Raw genomic sequence first — 16,512 nt, forward strand, 5'->3', positions numbered from 1 at the left:
TATCTTATATCAAATGCGTGTTATAAAAATTTGTTTCCTTCATATTTGTTCCATAAACAGTTCAAAAACTTTTTTTTATAATAAATAAATAATTTTATACGACAGTTACTAATAAGTTAGTGGTTAAAACGGAAAATTAGGTTAATGATAACCAGATAATTATGATTTTAGATGTAGAATTTCGTCCAATTCTCTCTGGGTTTCATATATCATTTTTACTTTATTACACTTATATGTATCGATTGTTTGTTCGCGCATTTCTTTCCATCCGTACAAATGTTGAAATATAGGACGTGCAAAAGTTGACGAACAAAATTCAATAGCAAAGTTCAAAGCTGAGTCGACTTTCTCAGCCCATCGAATTTTAATGCATAATAGCAGCCAAGAGAACCTGTGAAATAAATGCGCTTTACGTTAAGCAAATGTGAATCAATCTGAATAAAGATATATATATTTACCGCATTACAGCAATATTTTCGCAGTATTCCTCGAATTTGTAATGTTCTAAAATACGTTTTAGTTTCTCCTCGGTTATTAAATCTGCACGAAATTGATGTAGGACATGTAGGTAGGTTAAGAATAAAAATTTCTCCAAGTGTAAATTGATATTTCTATCCCTTAAAGCATCAGGTATATTATGGGTTTGACAATCCCATATGAACCATTTTTTCACTAACTCGCAATACTTTGCTTCCCATGCGGTCTTTTCCGGCATGATAGGTGACGGAGGGTTATCAAAGAACCACACGACCCATGCAACATCATCTAACATCTGAAAATATCATTGAAGTCGTTGTTTTTAAATGCTAAAAATATGAATACTAGTGAAACTGTTGTTTGTATGTATAAAAGAGTAGTTACCTTCTTTTTGTCAGAAAAGTATTGATACAAGTATTTTATCCAATCTTGAGTGTTTATACTCCTCAATGCAAATTCATTAAAATAAGATTTAAGAAATGGTTCGAATACTGAGGGTCCTCCTAACATATTCTCTAGTGTTTCTAAAAGCATACATCCCCTTTCATATGGCACATATTCGGTAGCTTCAATAATGGGAAACAAATCTCTCAAATTGGGTAATAAGCATTTTGGCCAGGCGACATTTGTGGATTCTTTAATCTATCATACAGTTTCAGAAAATATTGCAGTGAGAATGCAGGAATGTGTGTTTGTTTGTTTGTTTGTTGTTTATGTATGGCAAGATTTTCTCATTTGGAAACATTAGGTATTTATTACTTCATTTTTTTTATTTAATTAAAGTTAATACCTTACCTTATATCGCAGATGGGCTATTCCTTTTCTTTTGAGAAAAGAGTTCATATCTTTAATCTGTATCAATAGTTTGCTTATAATTTTTCTGCTAATGAACATGCTGAAACTCTTATTTAACCACAAATGCTCATAATTCGAACACGTAACTAAACATCCTGCCCAGCTCTGTGAGATATTCCGGGCAAGTGAACTGATATTAGAACGATCTCCAGGCAGTAGAATCGGCGAAATAAACATCACGCATGGACATTCTATTTTAAAATCGGCGATACTTGGTGGAAGCACGCATATATCGTATCTACCTAGAAATATCATTTTAAATGTAATATAACAAGAAACAATAACAATTAGCAAAAAGGGAGGATTGATAATACGCAAAGTTAAAATTTAATGTATATATTAAATTTAAATAAACAAATATCAACAAGTTTGGTTGATGTTTTACCCCAAATATAAGGTCCACACAAACTTTTGGCAACCTCCAACATGCTTCCAGTATTAATGCCTGAGCGGAACGTACAGCGAGCGGAAGAAATATATGTTTTTTCGGCATATAGACTGGTCCAAGCATTAATTTCTTCTTTTTCTAGTGCGCCCACAGCAATAATGACCGCATAAGCTGGTACTGACTTATCTTGACAGAATTCATATACGTCTAATTTCGGATTTTCGGAGTTTTTATTTCGCAAAACAGCGGACATTAGAACTGTAAATACTTTTGGTACTGAAATCTAAACCATGAAATATATGTCAATAAAAATTAAATAGATACTTTATTTTAATTTAATTAAAATAAAAAGTTTATAAGAAAATATTAGGGATTTGAGTTTGAATGTACATTTGATTCATTTCTTCACTAATGCATTCCATCTTTTCGTAAATTTTTATTATTTTTATCAATAATATTAATAATAATCAGTCGCACGTCATTCTTTTTATGTAAATATTGTAAATGAATCAATGCGGAATGCATACAAATACTACCTGTGATTAAATTCTTACCTTAGCAGTGTACGTAAATTTGACAGACGGGGTATCCTGGCAGGGAAACCATGCTCTAGCATATATTAGCTGAAAAAACAGAGACTTTTACATAATCTATGTTAATGTAAAAAAAATATCCTTATATAGTCGGTTTACCTTGTTGTTAGATATAAGAAAGGAATATAAATTATCAGCAGTTTGCGCAGGTGTTAGCCAATGTAATGCAGGAGAGGTTGAAATTGTTTCATATTTAATTTGAATTTTATATCTGAAAATAGCGTATTATGAGCGTATTCATCTTTCTAAATTAATAATTGTTAGTAATTGTACTATTCTAAAATATATCTTATATTTACTCAGAGTTATAAATAATATCAACAGCTTGTGGTAACTGTACGTTAATAGGACTTCCAAGAGCTGCACTATCAACATCTGTATCATGACAATCTAAAGGTTTTTCGTCAATGTCTGTGACATTTAACACAACAAGTCCGAAGCTATCTAAAATCTAATATTACACATTCAATATTACATATCAACACCAGACAAAATTATTGTTCGATATGGAGGAAAACATTTACTTACTATTTGGTTAACTGAAGGTTTCCTTTCTATAGTTAAAATCGCTTTTCCTTTGAGAACTTTATCATAAAAATCCACGTTCAATTCTAAATCGATATGTTTTACACGTGCCTCTTCTTACAATTAGAAAGATACAGAAATTAAAAAATATGAATAATAGGTAATGAGATATACATATACATGTATTGAGGAAGTATATGACGAAAAATAATATATATTGCAATTATAAAATTATTATACAATTGTGTGTAGGGATATTATTTCTAAAATTTCTAAAACAAACGATTTTTATACTTTTATGCTCGTTGTAAATTTAATATATTTTATGTATTCAAGAAGGTGCGCAGAATGTTAAGTTAGTTAAAACTGTGAAAGAATAATCTAATTTTGAGAATTATAAATTGCTAAAGAGCTAAGGATATGTGCAGCAGTTTTGTCTTTTAAACGTATTAATAATTTCCGCAAATATTCCTTATTCTCTATTTCTCCAAAAAGAAAATAAGTAAGTAAGCTTAAAATTTTATATATTATGTTTATATAGCTAATTAAATAATTGAAATACCTGGTTTCGCAAAAGAGTGTGGATCTGTAGTAGATAATACTGCAAAATCCATTTTAGGGAATCGAGTTGTAGCCTTTGCAAATGACTTGCGGTAATAGATCTTTGTCTAAACTCGCTTCACGAAGGAGCAGTATTAGTTTTAACTTGTAACCGTTTTCCTTTGTTTGGTAACATTTTGTTTATTATAATGTCGAATGTCAAAGCAGGGCCGTGCGAAGAGAAAACTGCGCCCGGGACATACCATGAATTTGGCGCTCCCTTCCGCAGTTGAATAAAAGCTTAATCGGTAAAGTGACTTTTAGCGCCCCTCTGGCATCGACGCCCGGGATTTGGGCCACTTTCACTTTTTTTTCGCATGGGCCTGTGTCAAAATGTCTGTGATTTCTCGCACATATACATATCTGAATTAGGTAAATTCAGTAAATCAAACTGTCATGGTCGTATTTCTTCTCTTTCTAATACTCAGATGCACTTTTGCTTTATTCTAAATAGGTAGAAAGTAAAGGAATTGGTGATTAAAAAAGTATTTTACGTGCATTTAGTGCACCGGGCAAAATTATCTTTTTCATTGGATTTTCAATCTTTCGGACTGCTACCGTGTTAAGGTCGTTTTCGAGGAGAAAGAGGGGGGTGGAGTTATAAGTTGGCCAACAGCCGTGTATTATTATCGTGCTCCAAGAAATAAGCTTCACATGATATGCACACACATATATAGTGGACACGTAATATTTAACGTAATTTAAAGTAAATGTCAAATATTGTATTCAATGCATCACAATTAAGTTAATTACTACTAAACAATCGATATGTTACATAGTTCTCCGTTGCTCACATTACTCAATCCTGCAATTCATGTACATACATAATCTGAAATTGATTGAAAAGTTATAAGTATCTTGATAGACGTAAAGATGCATTATGTTATAAAATTTATTTTTATTGAAAGACATGCAAGAAAGTATTAGATGTTTGCAAATTCCACAAAAGAAATATACGTTCCATTAAAAAATTCTCATTTTCTAAAAATAAATATTTTATAATATTTTTAAAATTTGTTTCCCTAATTCTATCATTTCAATAGGAGTGTTAATCAATTAGTTGAATGTATTAATGAAATCACTAATTATCCATTGAAACGGATCATGTTGTACTACGCCACAGAACGGCATGTAGCATGCTGCCTGCCTGGTTGAGTCATGACATCCTAGTGATTGCAATGTACTTTTTATTTAATAACTTGCCTGACGAAAAAACCAAGCGCAAGACAAGGTTTAAACTTTTGCGGTCAATATCTTTCAACATTTTGTATAACAATTTTTAATTCCCTAAAATATATTCCCTACATTCGAATTAAAAATTATACGTGCGATATGGGCTGCATTTTGTGGAATTGATTTGACGATAGTTTGTTTTCCCGAGTTCGGATTTTAAATTGATTAGCGAGTTACAGTCAGACAGCCGAAAATTTAAAGCGCAAATCTGATTGAAGTATTACTGTGGTAAAATAAGTGATTTGCATAGTGTTTATATGTGCACAAAATTTTGATTATGATTTTCCAAATACGTATTAATATAAAATTCCACATGAATGCATACCTACATATTCCTTCATATAGGTACATTAATATATTACTCTTCAGCAATGTTTTACGTCAAGATTTTGATTGATCTACTTTTGATGTTATTTAATTCTAGCGCACAAATTTGCTGCGAAGCGAATAATTTCGTATCGCAGACTGCTTTTCTTTAGCAATTGAAATCCAGCGAACGACAACCATTAATGGATTGTCAAAATTCGTAAGGGATAACGTCTTAGCTGTCGCGAAAGTGATAGATAATAAAAATTGATCCTTTAGCATCAATTATAGATATTACAAATTAAATAGAGACTAGACATTATCAGCATAATATGCATTATAAATTTTTCTTGAAGCTAGAATATGAAGTAATCATTATTTTCACCTTATATAATTATTTTTTATTAAATAGATAAAGTTTGAGCTATACTAACGTAATTAATCAAGGAGTTAGATCATTGACGTCATGAGATCATTTACGTGTATCTACGATATTCAGAAACGTATGCAGATATATTTATGTTGCGTACAAAAAATTACATTACAATGGTTAATTACAAGATATTTTGTATATAAAGATACATTTTTGTTTTTATAAAATACGTTTTTTGACGATCCAATGAGAATTGTTATCATGCATCACAGCGAACCGATCTTTCTTTAATTGTTGACTTTGCAATTACTTAAACAAAACAGCTACATACACAATTCCTTACATTTTAATGAAATTATCTTATATCAAATGCGTGTTATAAAAATTTGTTTTCCTCATATTTGTTCCATAAACAGTTTAAAAACTTTTTTTATAATAAATAAATAATTTTATATTACAATTACTAACAAGTTAGTGATTAAAACAGATAATTAGGTTAATGATAACCAGATAATCATGATTTTAGATGTAGAATTTTGTCCAATTCTCTCTGGGTTTCATATATCATTTTTACTTTATTACACTTATATGTATCGATCGTTTGTTCGCGCATTTCTTTCCATTCATACAATTGTTGAAATATAGGACGTGCAATAGTTGACGAACAAAATTCAATAGCAAAGTTCAAAGCTGAGTCGACTTTCTCAGCCCATCGAATTTTAATGCATAATAGCAGCCAAGAGAATCTGCGAAATAAATGCGCTTTATGTTAAGCAAATGTGAATCACTCTAAATAAAGATATAAATATTTACCGTATTTTTGTATTATGTTGGTAATATTCCTCGAATTTGTAATGTTCTAAAATACATATCAGCTTCTTCCTGGTCAATTTCTCATGAAAATCATATAGGTAGTTTAAGAATAATATTCTTTCCAAGTATAAATTGATTTTTCTATTCCTTAAAGCATCAGGTATATTATGGGTTTGACAATCCCATTTGATCCATTCTATCGCTAACTCACAATACTTTGTTTCCCATGCGGTTTTTTTTGGCACGATAGGTGGCGGAGGGTCATCAAAGAACCACACGCCCCATGCAACATCATCTAACATCTGAAAACATCATTGAACTCGTTGTTTTTAAATCCTAAAAATATGAATACTAGTGAAACTGTATATAGAGTAAGATCCCAGGGCTCCCAGACGTAACTTATTTTGTGAAAGACAAAATGTGGGACATTGAGTAGTGTTCATATAAACTTTGAATACCTGCGTACCTGCAAAGGTGGTTAGACGGCCGATTTACAGGTACCAGGTGAGAAAGGTAAGTAAAAATAGGACTAACTTAACTTAAATTCTGACGGCTGATTTTTATATATACTTTATAAAATATTATTACAAAATAATATTCAACACTGCCAGACACTTTCCGCCGGCCATAACTTCCGCCAGACGCTTTAAAGCTACCTAAAATAAAAAAAAAGAACTTTACTTACATTCTGACGCTTGATTTTTATATATGTTACTTAGCGGACTATTTCAAAACTATATGTGCTTAGCCAGACAAATCGTAAGGGCCAAACATCCCCCCAGACACCAAAAACATTCAGCCGTGAGTATGAGCGCGAAGGTACTATGCTCGCGTTTTAGAGCGAGTGAGATATCTATGTGAACTAATTTACCCCTTTTAAACTCAGTCTTATAATATCTATGAAGATAAGTCAAAAAAAAACACCGTCCTTTTTTTATTACATTTTCTTTAACAAAAACACACATTTCATCAAAAACAGCTTGATGGAGTTGACGAACATCATGCCACTTTGTTTTAATTTTTTTTTTTTTTTTTTTTTTTTTACGATGTTTTATAAGAATATTCCAATTGACAATTTTTGTGATAATATATTTTTGTATGAATACAATTTTTAACTTTATTAATCAACTCCGCAAATGTTTCGTCTTCTTTATCTATCTTATTCAGAAAATCGTTTTTATTAGATGAATGTAATGGCAGTCTTTTTGATCTATGTTTTTTTGTCTTTTGGTTACAAAATATACTTATACATATACTTATACATATAATATACTTATACATATCAACTCCATCGTCAACTCCATCAAGCTGTTTTTGATGAAACGTGTGTTTTTGTTGAAGAAAATGTAATAAAAAAGGACGGTGTTTTTTTCTGACTTATCTTCATAGATATTATAAGACTGAGTTTAAGAGGGGTAAATTAGTTCACATAGATATCTCACTCGCTCTAAAACGCGAGCATAGTACCCTCGCGCTCATACTCACGGCTGAATGTTTTTGGTGTCTGGGGGAATGTTTGGCCCTTACGATTTGTCTGGCTAAGCACATATAGTTTTGAAATAGTCCGCTAAGTAACATATATAAAAATCAAGCGTCAGAATGTAAGTAAAGTTCATTTTTTTTATTTTAGGTAGCTTTAAAGCGTCTGGCGGAAGTTATGGCCGGCGGAAAATGTCTGGCAGTGTTAAATATTATTTTGTAATAATATTTTATAAAGTATATATAAAAATCAGCCGTCAGAATTTAAGTTAAGTTAGGCCTATTTTTACTTACCTTTCTCACCTGGTACCTGTAAATCGGCCGTCTAACCACCTTTGCAGGTACGCAGGTATTCAAAGTTCATATGAACACTACTCAATGTCCCACATTTTGTCTTTCACAAAATAAGTTACGTCTGGGAGCCCTGGGATCTTGGACTAATAGTTTGTATGTATAGAAGCGATGTTACCTTTTTTTTCTTAGGAAAGTATTGATACAAGTAGTCCTTCCACTCTTGAGTGTTTATACTTTTGAATGCAAATTCATTAAAATAAGATTTAAAAAATGGTTCGAATACTGAGGGTCCTCCTAACATATTCTCTAGTGTTTCTAAAAGCATACATCCCCTTTCATATGGCACATATTCGATAGCTTCAATAACAGGAAACAAATCTCTCAAATTAGGTAATAAGCATTTTGGCCAGGTGACGTTTGTGGATTCTATAATCTATCATACAATTTCAGAAAATATTGCAGTGAGAATGCAGGAATGTGTGTGTGTTTGTTTGTTTGTTTGTTGTGTATACATGGTAAGATTTTTTCATTTGAAAACATTATTTATTACTTCATTCTTTTGACTTAATTAAAGTTAATACCTTACCTTCTTTCACAGATTGTATAGTCCTCTTCTTTTGAGAAAAGAGTTTATATCTTTAATCTGTATCAGTAGTTTGCTCATAATTTTTCTGCTAATGAAAATGCTGAAACTCTTATTTAACCACAAATGCTCATAATTCGAACACGTAACTAAACATCCTGCCCAGCTCTGTGAGATATTCCGGGCAAGTGAACTGATATTAGAACGATCTCCAGGCAGTATAATCGGCAAAATAAACATCACGCATGGACATTCTGTTTTAAAATCGGCGATACTTGGTGGAAGCACGCATATATTGTATCTACCTAGAAATATTATTTTAAATGTAATATAACAAGAAACAATAACAATTAGCAAAAAGGGATGATTGATAATACGCAAAGTTAAAATTTAATGTATATACAAATTTAAATAAACAAATATCAACAAGTTTAGTTGATGTTTTACCCCAAATATAAGGTCCACACTAACTTTTGGCAATCTCCAACATGCTTCCAGTATTAATGCCTGAACGGCAACGGAACGTATGGCGAGCGGAAGTAAAATATGTTTTTTCGGCATATAGATTGGTCCAAGCATTAATTTCTTGTTTTTCTGGTGCGCCGACAGCAATAAAGACCGCATAAGATGGTACTGACTTATCTTGACAGAATTCATATACAATTCGTTAGGTCTACTTTCTCGCCGCATTTTTAACGCTAAATTTAGCTACTCATCTGTTATCTCGCGATACATGTGATTATCTCTGAAGTACTTATATACGCCACATATGCAAAATGCTGTCCGAAATCCTCTTATCTTACAATTAATGAAAGAAGTGTTGATTCTATGTAATTTCTACAATCTGAAGTAATACATACATCACGATATTATAATCTGAAACTGAGATATACGAATATTGTCAAATATACAATTGATTTTGATTTGGCTGATTTCGCTAAATGCGCAACATAAATAGAGCGCTAAATCTCTACTAACGATCCTTTGAAGCCGTCAAAAGGATATCTCTATTCGTTATCTGTATCACGGACGTGCATGATACCGTATAGTTGCAAGTTTGTAGTAAAATGTGAAGGTTGTAACGCTGAAATATAGGACTGAACAAGAAAAGGACTCTTCAATAGAGATCAGTAGATCAGTAGAGGAGATAATCTGTCTTCTAGAACCATAATAAACCAATCTTGATGTGATAATTATACGCAATCCCACGCGTTTAATTGCTCGGCACACTAAGCGATTTTGCCCAATATAGAAATTAATTATCGGAAGCATGGGATTGTGAACATTTCTGAGGAAAAGTACAGCTGTGCGATAATCGCCGCTACCAAAAAAAAAATGCTATTGTGCGAATTAAAAATATCATAAGAAGTATGTCACGATGTTCAAAGAATGCATATGTTAATGAATATAAGACTGTATTCTTGCCGCGTATTTATTTAATGTACGTATATTAATATAAAAACCCGATATTTTGTAATACTTAATCCAATAAAAATCTTTGACAAAGTTATATTGACATGTTGAAAGTAAAATAAACGGTTATAAGAAAGATACTGATGTAAGAACGTTAATGTAGATATGAAGATAATATAGAGTTGAATATAGAGTTCAATAGTCATTAATTATTTCTAGATAGAACAACATACATTTATATTTTAGGATACTTATCTTTAATTTTAAAAGAAGACTTTGTTTAGGCCTTGAGGCAATAAAAACATCGATGAGAAATTTACGTAACAGCTTTGTAATTACGTAATGTCAAAATTCAACTTTTTTTTGTCCTCTTATTTCTCATATTATTTTTATTACTTAAAATTATTTTCTATTTTATTAAAATAGATATATTAATTCAAAATATTCTTTTTCACGATATTTTGACGAACACTTGTACGCGTTTTAGATTCTGTTACTTTAATAATCGCTATATACAGCGATTTTTTTAAAATAATTTATAAGAAATTTTATCTCATTATAATTGTTTTTTTTTCTGCAGTTCTTTTATTTTACTTCTTCACAAAAACAATTCAAATAAATTATATTTTAATTAAATTTTAATTATATATGAAATTCAAATATTTACTAGTAACTTATATGTAGAAATTATTATTTGTATTTATTTATATGTGACATATTTGCTCGCGATATTTTAATTATGAATTAAATTGGTAAAAGAGCTTACAATTAAGTATGTTTACAATATCAGTGACAAGCGATCGATTCAATTCGATTTTTTTGTTTTAATTAAATAAATTCTTATGTAAAGTTAAATATATGTGCGATTTGCAAAAGTTCTGTTCCATAAGGAATGAGTTGATCTAATTCTAATAATTCGATATTACATATTAATAAAACAAGTCAAGACTTATGTTGGATATAAAAGAAAATGTTCACTCACTATCTCATTAATTACAGGTTTTCTTTCTATTGACAAAATCGCTTTTCCTTGGAGATCTTTTTAATTAAAATTTACATTTTTAATTCTAAATAGATATCTTCTACACGTGCCAAGTCTTACAATTAGAAAGATTACAGAAGTTAAAAAATATAAATAATAAGTAATGATATATACATGTAATGAGCAAGTACATGACAAGAAATATGATATTCTTTAAGAGCTAAGGATATGTGCAACTGTTTCGTCCTTCAAACATTTTAATAAATTCTGCAAACATTCTTTATTCTATTTTCTTTAAGAAAAAAGTTTTAAATTTATTATATTATGCTTATGTAACTAATTAAATAATTAACGTACCTGGTTTCGCAGAAGAATATATGGATCTTCGGTAGAGCCTGCGATATCCATTTCAGAAGAGTCGCGTTATAGCCTTTCCAAATGACTTGTGATAATAGATCTTTATGTCTAAACTGATCTTACAAAAGCGGTATTGTTTTTAACTTTTATCACTTTCTTTTATAATAAACATTTTCTAATAAACATACTCTGTTTATTAGAACGTCAAAGTGTCTGTGATTCCTCGCGCATAAACATATTCGAAGGTAAATTTGATATTTCAAACTGTCATTTCTACGCGAATCGCGCTTTACTTTAATTAAGTTACAGATTTATTGATTCACTGATTCATTGATTCAGTTGATCCATTAATAATACTATTGTTTTCTTCTTTTAAATATTAACGTTTTTAGCGGAATAAAATTGTGTGCGTGGTTTTAACAAGACAAGAAGATGAAATTAAATTAAATCGCCGCAGCAAAAATCGCGAATAATTTTCTTGATTTATTAAAATCGCGTAATTTCATTCTCCTTGAGACGTAAAACTTTAGAAAAGATAAAGTAATCTCCGTCTTTTATCACAAACGAAGATATTTTTTACATACACAGATATTTAAATTTATTATTAAATTTAATAATGCTTTTTGATCTAATAAATCTAATAATACAATATATCAATATATTACCATATAGCATTATTTCAAGTCAAGATTTCAATTGATTTGTTTCCTATGTTTTTTTCACCTAAAATGTATTAAATATAATTTTATGTTGCAAAAAAAGTTATTCTTGAATTTAATTACATGTCATAATTTATTTAATTCTAGCACACAAATTCGGCGCGCACTAAATAATTTCAAAGACATTTTATTCGCAACTGGAATCCAGCAAACATCAAACATTAATGGAATTATCAAAATCTAGGGATAACGTCATAACCGTCTTGTACGCGATATACAATAAAAATTAATCTCCTAGCATCAATTATAAATGGTATAAATAAAGAACTGAACATTAATATAACAGTATACATTATAAATTTCTCTGAATGTGAGAATATGCGGTAATCATTATTTTTACTTATACATATAATAATTATTTTTCATCAAATGAACAAAATGCAAGCTAACGAGATTGCCAAGGAGGTAGCATCGAGAATATTTACATATATATCTACGAATCGTTTTTTTTTTTTAAGAGCTGATATTTCAGTTCAAGTAATACGTATAGTCCATTGTAAGTAAAATAAAATGTAGAAATTTATGCAAATATATTTATGTTACATACAAAAAAATTACATTACTATGATTAGTTACAATATTCTGTGCATAAAAAATAAATGTTTTATTTTTCTAAATTTAAACATCTTTCGACGATCCAACGGGAATTGTCATCATACTCATCATACATCATACATCATACGAACCGAGCCGCCTTCAATCAAGTTGGAACTGCAATTCACAGACAAAATAAATAAATTTTTAAATTCTAACGAAATTATCCTACAACAAATGTGTGATGTAGGAATTTGTTTCTACCATATTTGTTTCGTGAACACAACATTTTTGAAGAGTTTTCTTTATAACAAATAAATTATTTTATATTATAGTTGTTAATGTCTTACCCTGTAAAAAAATTTGGTCAATTGTTAACGAGATAATTATGAATTTAGTTCTAGAATCTTTTCTAATTCTTTCTGAGTTTCAGCCAACATTTTTTCTTTATATTTCTTATACTTATTGATCGCTGTTCGACGCATGTCTGACCATTCGTACAAATATTGAAATATAGGACGTGCATGATTTAACGAACAGTACTGAATGGCAAAGTCCAAAGCTGATCTAACTTTCTTAACCCATCGAATTTTAATGCACAATTGTAGCCAAAGACACCTGTAAAATACGGATGTTTTACATTAAACCAATGTAAATCCATTTGAATAAAAATGCGTAATTACCGTATGTCACAATTTCGGTGATCAAAGTTGTAAAGATTTGAAATTGATTCCAGTTTCTTTTCGGTTAAGTCCGTATGAAAGAAATTTAAGTCGTTTAAAAATATTATCCACTCAATGTTAGAAAAGGGCGGTTTATATATTTCCATAGCAGATAAATTATCGGGGTTGTTATCCCATTTGACACATGCTTCCGCTAACTCGAAAAAATTTGTTTCCCATGCGGTCTTTGCCAGCACACCAGGTAGAGGAGGGATATTATAGAACCATGTGTCCCATACAACATCATCTAACATCTGAAAACAACATTAAAGTTATTATTTTTAAATACTAGAAGTATGAATACTAGTTTGTATGTATAGAAGTGATGTTACCTTTTTTTTCTCAGGAAAGCATTGATACAAGTAGTTTTTCCACTCTTGAGTGTTTATACTTTTGAATTTAAATTCATTAAAGTAAGATTTTAAAAATGGTTCGAATACTGAGGGACCTCCTAACATATTCTCTAGATCACCTAAGAGCATACATCCCGCTTCGTAAGGCACATATTCAGTGACTTTCTGAGGCGACAAATCCATCAAATTAGGTAATAAGCATTTTATTAGGCCATCATTTTTGGGATCTTCGAGCTATAATACAATTCCAGAAAATAGTGCAGTATGAATGCAAGAATGTGTGTGTGTGTGTTTTTTGTATACAATGTAAAATGTTATTATTTGGTGTAACATTATTTATTACTCAATTTCTTTGACCTAATCCTAGTCACGTAATCAAAGTTAATATCTTACCATATTTTTCAGGTTATTTAATCCTTCCCTTTCCAAAAAAGACTTCATGTCTTTGAGATAGTCTAGTAGTTCACTTTTAATTTTCCTGCTAATAAAAATGTTGAAACTCTTATTCAACCACAAATGCTTATAATTCGAACACGTAACTAAACTTCCTGTCCAGCTCTGTAAGATGTTTCGAGCAAGTGAACTGATAGAAGAACGATCGCCTCCGCGAAGGAGAGTCGGCGAAATAAATGTCACGCATGGACATTCTATTTCGAAATCGGCAGCACTTGGTGGAAGCACGCATATATCGTGTTTATCTAGAGATATTATTTTAAATGTAATAACACATAAAAATAATAACAATAAATAAAAATTGCAAGATTGATAATCCACAAAAATAAATTTATTATATGCACTTTTTGCTTCATAGAATTATCAATACTATCACCTCTCGGAATATTGCAGATTCCTCCTCAATCATATATAAATTTAAATAAATTAATATCAACAAATTTAGTTATTTTACCCCAAGAACAAGGTCCACACAAACTTTCGGCAGTCTTCAATATGTTTTCAATCATGACTTCAAACATTCTCCCAATGGTGCCCATAAATTCTTTTTCTGCTAATATATGGATTTTTGTATTTTTGATGTGTTTTTTCTGTAGTGCGCCCACAGAAATAACCACCGCGTAAGATGGTACCGGATTTATTTGTTTTAATCTATATACGTCTCCTTCCGAATATTTGCACGTATCTTGCAGAAGTGCAGACATTATAACTTCATAATTTTTAGGTACCGTGATCTAAAAAATTAAATATACGTCAATAAAAATTAAATTGATATTTTATTTTAGTTTAATTAAAACAGTTTCTCTAAGAAAATAGGCATTTATGTTTAAAAACATTTAATTTCTTTTTCACGTACTCATTCTATTTCTTCGAAAATGTTTACTACTTTTATCAATAATATCAATAATCAGTTGTACATTGTTTTTTTTTTTTTTTTTTGTATAAATGAATAAATACGAAATGCATAGGTACACATATGCCCTGTGTTAAATTCTTACCATAGCAGAGTACGTAAATTTGACAGACGGTGTATCCTGGCAGGGAAACCATGCTCTAGCATAAATTAGCTAAAAGAAATAGAAACTTTTACATAATCTATGTTAATGTAGAAAAGTATCTTTGTTTAGCCAGTTTACCTTGTTGTTAGACAGTAAAAAGGGATGTTCGCCATCGGCAGTTTGCTCAGGTGTTAGCCAATATAATGCAGGAGAGTCTGTTCTTGTTTCATATTCAATTTGAATTTGGCATCTGAAAGAGTATCGTATATTAGGTATATTTAATTCTTACATCAATCAGTTTTAGTAATTGTACTTTTCTTTAAATGTCTTATATTTACTCGGACTCATAAGCGGAATCAACAATTGGTGGTAAGTCTATAATAAATGAAGTTCCCAAGACACCATGATGTTCATTATTATCAGGTACCTGGTGCTTATCATTATAATCTAAACGTGACTCAGTTTTAGGATTTGTTACACTTTTTATGTCAAGTTCGTAATTATCTAAAATCTAATTGTTCAAGAATATATTAATAACAAGTCAAAATTTTTTGCCCAATGCTAAAGAAGATTTCTACTCACTACTTTCTGAGCTGAATGTTTCCTTTTTATATTTAACATCGCTTTTCCTTGAAGAACCTTTTGAGTAAAATTCACTTTCAATTCTAAATCGATATGGGTTACACGCGCAAGATCTAATAATTAGAAAGATACAGAAAGTAACAAATATGTAAGTAATAAATAACGATATATAAATGTAGTGCATAAGTACATAAAATGGCATATTGGTAATTAAAATTATCATACAATTGTGTTATTATTATATTATTATAGTATTCGTAAAATGCAAACAGATTTTAAACTATTGTGATGAATACAACATATTTTATACATTTAATCCTCGCCATGAGACCGTTTAAATTTGTCGCATTGTCCGGAGTATGACAAATTACAGACTCGAAAATAAGTGTGGCTATTTAGGATTAAGAAAACACTCAGTATCAATTAATTAAAACTGTGAAAGAATAATCTAATTGTGAAAACTGTAAATTACTAAAGAACTAAAGATATGTGCGGCAATTTCGTCTTTCAAAGATATTACTGAATTCCAAAAATATTCCGTGTTTCATTTTCTTTAAAAATAAATAGATAAATTAATTTTTTTTTATATTGTGCTTATGAAGCTAATTAAATAATTAACATACCTGGTTTTGCAGAAGAATATGTTTCTTCGGTAGAGCCTGCGATATCCATTTCAGAAGAGTCGCGTTATAGCCTTTCCAAATGACTTGTGATAATAGATCTTTATGTCTAAACTGATCTCACAAAAGCACGGTATTGTATTTAACTTCTGTCACTTCCTTTTATTTGGAAACACACTATGTTTATTAGAACGTCAAAGTGACTGATTCCTCGCGCATAAACATATTTGAATTAGGTAAAATTTGATATATCAAACTGT

The 16,512-nt window shown here is 30.3% G+C and overlaps 1 protein-coding gene across 1 annotated transcript; it reads right to left on the reverse strand.

Annotated features, from left to right (window-relative positions):
• Positions 1-41: 41 nt before the first annotated feature.
• On the reverse strand, positions 42-3,673 carry LOC139816122 (leukotriene A-4 hydrolase-like). The gene is made up of 10 exons (XM_071783467.1): positions 3,401-3,673; positions 2,842-2,954; positions 2,613-2,764; positions 2,413-2,524; positions 2,275-2,343; positions 1,718-2,003; positions 1,273-1,574; positions 862-1,119; positions 459-772; positions 42-391 (listed from the first exon to the last, which is right to left on the reverse strand). The coding sequence occupies exons 1-10, from the start codon at positions 3,450-3,452 to the stop codon at positions 160-162; spliced, it is 1,890 nt and encodes a 629-aa protein (XP_071639568.1). The 5' UTR covers positions 3,453-3,673; the 3' UTR covers positions 42-159.
• Positions 3,674-16,512: the final 12,839 nt, after the last annotated feature.

This window comes from Temnothorax longispinosus, chromosome 7 (assembly GCF_030848805.1).
Source record: "Temnothorax longispinosus isolate EJ_2023e chromosome 7, Tlon_JGU_v1, whole genome shotgun sequence".
Lineage (NCBI taxonomy): Eukaryota > Metazoa > Arthropoda > Insecta > Hymenoptera > Formicidae > Temnothorax > Temnothorax longispinosus.

Coding starts and splice junctions, on each gene's coding strand:
- LOC139816122 (XM_071783467.1), bottom strand. CDS start 3,452: ATGGATTTTGCAGTATTATCTACTACAGATCCACACTCTTTTGCGAAA. Junction 2,525..2,612: donor GATATTATTTATAACTCTGA/GTAAATATAAGA, acceptor CGCTATTTTCAG/ATATAAAATTCAAATTAAAT. Junction 773..861: donor ACTTTTCTGACAAAAAGAAG/GTAACTACTCTT, acceptor TGATATTTTCAG/ATGTTAGATGATGTTGCATG.